Source organism: Drosophila erecta, unplaced genomic scaffold (genome assembly GCF_003286155.1).
Source record: "Drosophila erecta strain 14021-0224.00,06,07 unplaced genomic scaffold, DereRS2 tig00000126-arrow-pilon, whole genome shotgun sequence".
Lineage (NCBI taxonomy): Eukaryota > Metazoa > Arthropoda > Insecta > Diptera > Drosophilidae > Drosophila > Drosophila erecta.
In genome coordinates, this window is record NW_020825209.1 from 6,042,875 (window position 1) to 6,051,400 (window position 8,526).

The window sequence follows — 8,526 nt, forward strand, 5'->3', positions numbered from 1 at the left end:
GAATTTCCCTATCTATACGGCTCAACCAAAAAAGCACCAAAGTGTGCTAACTCTAAAGGGACGCGACTGTGACAGGGTGTGTTCCTGCGCTATAAGCATGGTTCGAAACTCGACTAGCTGGCCGAATTAGCAATTTAATTAGGACTTTAAATATGAAGGTAGCAATTATACACAGAAGACTAAGGACCAACACCCAGTAAGCCACCAGTAAACATCGCCTGCATGAATGCTTCAAAATGCCGTCCTGCTAAGCGCAGCATGGATAATTAGGCAAGTAATTATAATATGTGCACTATTTATTGCATGTCACCCATGGCAACAATGCGATGACAATGGAAGCTGTATAGCTGATCAGGCGGTAACAGATGCGGCGGTGCCTTTGTTGCCCGTTTCACATGCACACAACCTCCCCCCCTTCCCCCCCTTGGGCCGCCGTATGCGGCTTTCGAGTTTTACGCTTGAAATGAGGCCAGCCTTGACAGGTAGGCTCCTGCAGCTCAAAGCCATTTGCCACTGGCCACCAAATACCGCCCACCACCCACCAACACACCCTAGATGTGCCCCGTGCAAGGGGCATGCCCAATCGGCATGGACTTTGACTTGCCTGGCCAGGAACTTTATTAAACAAATTGAAATACTTACCACCATTCTTCAAGCAATGAAAGCAACGTCTAAGGATCTTATCCAACATACACCACTAATTCCACGCTTCGTTAAGAAATCAAGCAAAAGATACTAAAAAAATAAAGGAATCATAATAAACCTCTGTTCTAGAAACAAATTGCAATGGCATACAATTTAATGGTGTCCGAAATTTATACAACCACTTGCAGGGTATTTCAATGTCCAATGCTCCATCGGGCCGGATTGCCGGTCCACTTGGCTGTCGAGCAGAATGCTGAAGCTGATGCGAGCCCCGCTGGCTGTTTGGCCAGTCAAGCGTTGCATAAAGCGCATTAACATTTAATGCCTGTTGCGGTCGTCCTTAGTCCTTCGCCCCATGCCGCCGCCCTTGCCACTTGGCGCTCATCCAGTCGAATTTGCGTTGCATATTTCGAGGCGCCGACCGAAACGGAGCTGCGGTGGGTTGGCTGAATAGATGTTTGATTTATGGCCGGCTCACGCGGGGCAGCACCGCTCGGTGGACGAGTGGACGAGTGGAATCGTGTACGGGAGGCGAGCTGGTGTGGTGACTTGGTGGCTCGCCAGGTGGGTGCACCTGGAAGATCTGCGCGATGCGCCGCCGGCGTCCATCAATCAAGGGCAGCTGAAAGCGATGCCAAGCCCGTTCCCCAGCCCAAATGAAAGCGTCTGCCATCTGTACACATAAACTATTTATTTCCGTATATATATATATATATATATATATATTTATAGGTATATATATATATATTCCATATGTATATATAGATGTATATGGGTGTATATTTAGCTGTATATTGGATATTGTATGTGTGGTAAAGTACACTCGCCTGGTGCACATCCTTAAACGTTCTCAGATTTTGTCGGTTTCGCCTCGAAAGCACGGCTTACAAAGAGCACACATACACACACAGGTGTGTGTACGAGTATGTGTGCGGATGTACATATGCATGTGTATAAGTACTGCCTGCCGACCGATTTATCGTTCTTCCATTCGCCATTTAATTAGCTGTATTGTATTTAATTTGGTTTCTTTTACATTATGTGTCATCAATTGATTGTTTTACATTCGGTTGCATTTGGATTTTGGCTTTTTAAAAAAAAACTCAACTTCTCTCGCTATCCCCTTGCTAGCGTACGCATAATTATGTACAAACGTATTCCCAATGCTCCTTCCGCTATTTACACAGATATATATCCTAAGTATATATGCATGTCAGCTACTTTTCGTGCCATTCTGCTGCTGCTCCTCCGCCGCTCCTCCATTGCCTCTTTACTCACTAGATTATGCGTAGTTTTGCCCACTTTTCCCCCTGGGTTTCCTGCTCGGAACCCAGAAAAAGCCCGAAGAAACAAAAAAATATTTACGAGTATGTATGTATCGCTTAACATCGAAATCATGGATCGCTCGAATCAAAGTACACACATTGGATATATCCGTATCGCTATATATCTATTTATCTATATATCCGTATCCCGAATACCGCACACTAAGAGAGTTATGGGTATTGAATATTATTTGCGTTGGGCGACAGTTGCCAATTAACACTACTAAAGTACTGTAGTCGGTGGTAACCGCTTGCTCGTATGTAGTCTTAGGTTTTACGCACACAAACAGACATGTGGATAAACATTAACAACAATTGAACAACGGTAATTACAATTGCACGACATCGACAACGTCAACAACAATGACAATGACAATGACATGGCAATGACATTCGGTGAAAATAACCAGCGGCGGCTTAGGTTCCATCTATGGAAATTCAATAAGTTCCGATTTCGCAGCTGATTATTTATGGGGCATATTCTTCGGATGCATTATTATCTCGATAGGGTCACATACGAGTACATATGTGTATACGATGTTATATGTTTGTAGTTATAAATCTATGCACATTCAATGCTAAATCAATCGAAAAAAATTGCATCCATATTGTTTAGTATTCGTGTATGTATGGTATACACGTATTGTATATGCGGTACATATATGTATAAGTAGTATATATGTACAACTATCAAAAATAGGACAAATAGAACTTGAGAGTTTCTTTGGCCTGCTCTGCACGGCGCATCTGCTGGAGTTCTGCGATCCTCCAGATACAGATGCCCTTCTAGTCCCCCCTCCCCTCCCCTCGCATTGCCCGGCGCCCGTTTTTGTACACATTTATTGTTACATAGTGTAGATCGGTAATAGCAACGATATAGAACAACAGTTAGATCAATCGAATGATGAGCAAAACGTGGACAACTTTAGTTAGCTGCGACCAAGAAGGATCGCACTTGTAAATAGTTGAAATATATGTATATACGGTATATATTTGTATTTACGTGTAGGTATTGTATATGCATATACTTGTATAGATATAGATCAGTATTTAGGTAAATCTGCCGCTCTTAAGCACTATATAACACACTGAAAGTGAAAGTTAACTTTGGGTTACCTCCTTGAGACACGCACATGGAAATCGAAGTCTAAAACACATTTGTCGGGCACATTGAGATACAATTCGGATAGATGGATAATATATATTGTGTGTATGTTATATTGAGTAGTTGCGTCACTACATTGCAGTCGCCCAATCTCCTGCCCTCCGCATCCATCTGGCCATAATCAACGCCATTGGCTGCTGCCTCTTGATCAAATTGACAAATTGACAAAGCCAAATGCCGCTTATAGAAACACACATGATGGATAGCAATATTGACTGATTGACTGATTGTTTGTTGGTTTGTTTGTTTGTTTGTTTTACTCTACTCTATCTCTCCCTTGCTCTTCCACTTTCTCTTTGGCTATCTGACACTCCCATGTTTGGCAATACTGCAATTGCAAATTTCCAATCTGAATTTCTTCGTTAATTGATTTTCAAACTTCTTCCTGGGAAACTTCCTCCCCAACTGGCAATTTTCAGCTTTTCTGCTGCGGCTGCTGCTGCCTGCGAATTATTTAACGTTTAACATTAAATATTCAACGCGAACATTAATTTATATTCGATTTTCGAATTCAATTCATCTCGACTCGATTTAGTTTGGCATTTGCTGTTTGTGTTGTGATTTGCGAATTTGCGATTTTGCGATTTTGCGCTTTTGCGCTTTTGCGCTTTTGCGAATTGTGATTTCTGATTTTTGCCTCGAGTAAGCTCAGATTGTACATACAAATTACATTTATTGTGTGGTTTACATTGATTAAAACTCTTGAGTCTGTAGACATTTACTTCTTATTCTGCGTAGATAAATATGTATATTCGTATATTGTAACGTGCTTATATGCACGTAGCCGTGCTGATTTCATTGTGTTCATATGTGTTCATTGTGATATGGTTGTGGCAACCGCTGGAGCATCATCTTGTGCCCTGATTCACCCGATTGTTTGCTACTCGATATGCAACGACCGATTTGTGCATCTGCCAAGGTTGCCTCATAAATACATTCAATGTGTTTGTCTGTGTATTCCTCCGATGTGCATGCATGAACATGCTGAACATGGGCACCAAAAAAAAAATCCCTCCATATATGTATGTAGATATACATGTAGGTGGTTCCATTGCCATATTGGCAATGCATCAACAAGTCCCCCTTTACATCTTTATTAAGGGACTTACTCCTTCAACGGGACCCGCTTAAATTGCTCTGCACGTAGAAAAATATGTGTATATTCTCTGCCCTCTGCCCTCTGCTCCTTCTCGTCCCCCTCGTCGTTTACAAATGGTATGAAAATGTATGAGAATATATACATATATATATTTACACATATATATATGTACTATATTTATCTTTTATCTGTATCTTTAGCTATAAGAGGTCTGTCCCGTCATCCTTGTTGCGGAGGTAAAATGGGATGAGGTGTTGTGTGCACCGATTCCTGATATCTGATTCCATTTCCCTGACTCCCCTGCAGCGTTGCCTTAAACTCTATCGGTTATCGCTTAAATATCTGCCTATCGATCACTGTCTATCGCTTATCGTTTCACCCTCTCCTCCTCTCACTTACCATTACCGTTATGCGTAAAGTTACTTGTACCGTTAAAAGTTGCTCTCTTGTACTCTTATTGTTCACCGTTAATCGGATTTCAGTGCTATCTGGTTTCGGTGCTTCGATTGCGATTTTTCGTTCTGGCTAGGGGTATTGTAAAGGTGTATACATATATGTAGGCGCAGTAGGTAACTGTGTATTGCTGATTAGTTATATTCCCTCCATTTCATCCTTCATTTTGTGCTCGTGTACCGCTATACTCGTACACCAGCCGGATTCTCCTTCAGGTATCAGATTAGCGAAAGCTCCTGCAGTGTTTTTGTTAAAATACCAGGTATACGGTTTGCTTTGTAGTTCTAATTTCTCATTCAGTTTCCATGTACCGACAGATCAATCTTCCTGCCGGCCTTTGCATGTTCTCAGTGTTCTCGGTGTTCTCGGTGTTCTCAGTGTTTGATTCAATGTGTTGTGTGATGCGTGTGCTGTCAATTATTATTATATTGTTTGTGAGTTATGTAAGTGCTGTGATTTTGCTGAATTATGTGCATCTGCTTTCGCACGAAAGGCAGACGTTGCTATGCTTTTAATCTGCCATTAAGCCTCTGCTGCTGTGTTATGTAAAGAATTCAATGATGATTACTCCTGCTTCGCTTATTGTTCACTCGGTGATGTGTAAGCTTTCAACTTCAATTTCAACTTCAACTTCAACTTCGTTCGATTCGTTTTGTTTTCGGATTTCGATAAGGATTTTTGGATCTCAGAGGTGCAAGTGGCTGGTTAAAAGTGCACACAGAACGTAATATAACAATGTTAGGATCAGGATATTTGGTTTGCTGCGAACGATGTCGGGGCCATTTATTCATGAGCCGCCGAGATGGTTAGAAATCAAAGGACCTGCGTTCTTAGAATATTCAATGTACCTTTCCAAGAATTTCTCAAGACATGGCTTGGCGATTCTATTTTAAAATCAGTTCTCTTGAAAAGCTGCAATTTGCGCGGTAGTTTCGATTCTTAGAATCGAATTGCATTCACTACGACACTAAGCTGAGTACCAAGTTATTTTGGGGTATATTGAAAGCTCTAAGGAAGCAGGAGGTAGAGCCTTCCTTAATTGCATGATATAGGGATTCGAAGGATTCGCAAACTTACCGGTGTGCTGCTCTAGACGGGACTCGGCCCATTGCCTTACTTGCCTCTGCGCCCCGCGACCTATTTGACGAAGAGGTCCTTGAGCGTGGCGCAGAGCGAGGCGTCACAGGTGTCCTTGGAGTCGTCCTCGTCGGCCTTGCCGAACCAATTGAGCGTGGAGCGGACGGCCCGGCCGGCCTGCGATTGAGCCGAGCTGCTGGCGGATGGTCGATTACGCCGGGCACCGTGGGCGGGACTGCCGCTGGCGCTGCCCGAATCCCGGCCCGCCTTGGGCGTAGCACCGCGTGCCGCTGCCGATGTGGAGGCACCGCCGCCGGAAGATCCGCCCATGCTGGCATTGGAGCTCTTGCGCAGGAAACCCTCGATGGCCGTGCCCAGAATGGTGGCATCCACCGTCGCCTTGGTGGACTCCGCCCAGGTCTTCTGCTTGCTCCTTGGCTTCAGCTTCGGCTTGCCAGAGTCACCACCCAGCGGATCCTTCTTCTGCAGCCGCTCCAGCACATCCTTGGACAGCGCCACTGCCGAACTCTTGCTCCGGACACTCTTCTTGCGCGCCAAGGGCGTGTGCCGCTTGGCAAACCAACCGGACAGGGTGGCGGATCCGTTGTCCTGGACATCGCTCACCAGCTGCTTGGCGTTGTTCAGCAGCGACACATCGAAGCTGTTGGATCGCGTCGACCGGCCGGCATTGGGATCGAGTAGGCCACCTGTGGTTCCAGATGCCCCACCGCCTCCACCACCTCCGCCGCCCACCGCCAGTGATCCGATGTGGGCCGTCGGTGTGGGCGTAGCACTGGTGGCACGCCCACGAGCGGCCGCCTGAAACGTCTGGCTGAGAAACGGACTACTGGCCGGTGCCGTTGCCGAAGAACTGGCACTTGAGCTGCCATCCCGACCTTCTGGTTCTGCCCGGTGCACATCCATGGCCGAGCTGGTCAACGAACTAAATATGCCGGCGATATCTGTACGACTGCCCAGGAGTCCAGTGCCACTGCCCGACTTCTTGCGACGCGTCGAGGCACGAGCAGAATTCTGCTGCTGCTGCTGCTGCAGCTGCTGCTGCTGCTGCTGCTGCTGCTGCTGCTGCTGCGACGGCGGCAGCTCGGAGGCGCGGCGAAAGGAGCTGGCCAATCCTGGCTGGGGGCATTCCGAGTAGCGACGGTTAGTGAATCGTCGGCCCGGCTGGCCGGAGCCCGCCTCGTCGACGGTCTGCACCTCGCACACCTTCTCGTTGGAGGAGGTCCAGAGCTTCAAGCGCGCCTTGCGAGACTGCAAGTAGATGTCGTCCATGATGTCCAGCTGCAGGTTGTGGATGCTGCCGATGGGGTCTGTCGATGGGGGTCCTGTGTTGCTCTCCCGGCGGGAGCTCAGCACCCGACTGCTCCTGTGGTCATAATAACGAATAACAGATAATCGATTGCTAAATATTCTCGGATGAGTCGCAACTGCATAGCGCAATTTGCCGTCGGCTAACGAAAGGACTATGCAAATACAAATTGAATTTCTAAAATACTTCAAAGCAGTGCAATGCAGCTCAATTATTGGAGTGTCAACAAGTGTGCACAACTGTCTGACCTGCTTCCAATAGCAGACACAATTTTTGTGGACATTTTTGTGGATTCCAAAGCCCTATTAAACTATTGAGTTGTGCAAACTGAGCTATAAATCATTGTGAATATACAAGAATATGTGGCGATTGACTTACCCATTGCTGTTGGGATACGCGGCCACGGATTCGCGGCGCGAGCGCCCAAAGAGAGTGGTGGGCACCTTGGAGATGGTCACCACCGAGTGGCGACGTCCGGTGGGCGCCGGTGCCTGCGAAAGGGTGGCCAGGAAGGCGGCTTCCTTGGGTGTGGGCCCGGATCCCTCGCCTCCGCGCTCCGAGAGCCGGCGCACTTGGCTGGCCGTGATGCCGTCGGTCACCTGCTGCGAGGGCAGGGAATGCTTCCTGGCCTCGCGAGGATCCCGCCAGGGCGAGAGCAGATACGGATTCACGGGCGAGTCGATGTCCAGGCTGCCGCGATTGGAGACCGTCGGCTCGGAGCTGTCGTCCTGCTCCTCCGGCAGATTGGACTCCTCCACCACAATCAGCGGCTCGGGGGCACTGATGCCATGTGCTCCCATCGCCTGTGGGCGTTGCGGATACTGTGGGTGTGGCGGTGGGCGGGGATGGCCCGGTCCGGTCGACTGGCCCGTAAATCGGGCGAATGGTGAACCCCGGAAGCGTAGCGCATCTGCGGAATGGAGCAGTTAGTATTGCCCTACTTGCTAGTTTAACTTCACTAATTAACTTTCTGTGATTAAAGATACAAGCTGCGATTGTTGCATGATCAGTACAGCACATGATCAGCACAGAAATGAATCTCATGTTCTTTAAGATAAACAAACTGTTGAACGAACGAACCTAAACGATGTTAGACTTTTGGGTCTTCAAGAATATTTAGCAAATTTGAAACTAAGCCCACAATTTCGTTCTAAGCCGCAAAATCACTTGCGCCCTATTAAATTGCCTAAATATCTGCATTTCATAAACCATACAATTAATATATAAACGATATATAATATTGATGTTTATGCAGTGCACATACACTTTGTACGGCTTTCTGGCTGCCACCAATGAATCCTGGCAATTGCTGCAGCACCAGGTGTAAAATGCCTGTCCTGCGATAGGCCACAAGGTGTCCGACTTGGTCGAGTGGTTCATTAGTGGCTCGTCTGGCTGTCACTTACCCATTTTGCACAATTGCTCAATTGCTCGC

The 8,526-nt window shown here is 46.8% G+C and overlaps 1 protein-coding gene across 1 annotated transcript; it reads right to left on the bottom strand.

Moving 5' to 3' along the window:
• Positions 1-5,049: 5,049 nt before the first annotated feature.
• On the bottom strand, positions 5,050-8,522 carry LOC6550114 (E3 ubiquitin-protein ligase TRIP12). Its single transcript, XM_026982090.1, has 4 exons — positions 8,498-8,522; positions 7,470-8,001; positions 5,765-7,148; positions 5,050-5,097 (listed from the first exon to the last, which is right to left on the bottom strand). The coding sequence occupies exons 1-3, from the start codon at positions 8,499-8,501 to the stop codon at positions 5,825-5,827; spliced, it is 1,860 nt and encodes a 619-aa protein (XP_026837891.1). The 5' UTR covers positions 8,502-8,522; the 3' UTR covers positions 5,050-5,097; positions 5,765-5,824.
• Between the last annotated feature and the right edge of the window lie 4 nt (positions 8,523-8,526).

What these genes read in the sequence shown, in the direction of transcription:
- LOC6550114 (XM_026982090.1), bottom strand. An exon ending in GCGTATCCCAACAGCAATGG is followed by an intron (nt 7,149 to 7,469) that starts GTAAGTCAATCG and finishes TTATGACCACAG; the next exon opens with GAGCAGTCGGGTGCTGAGCT.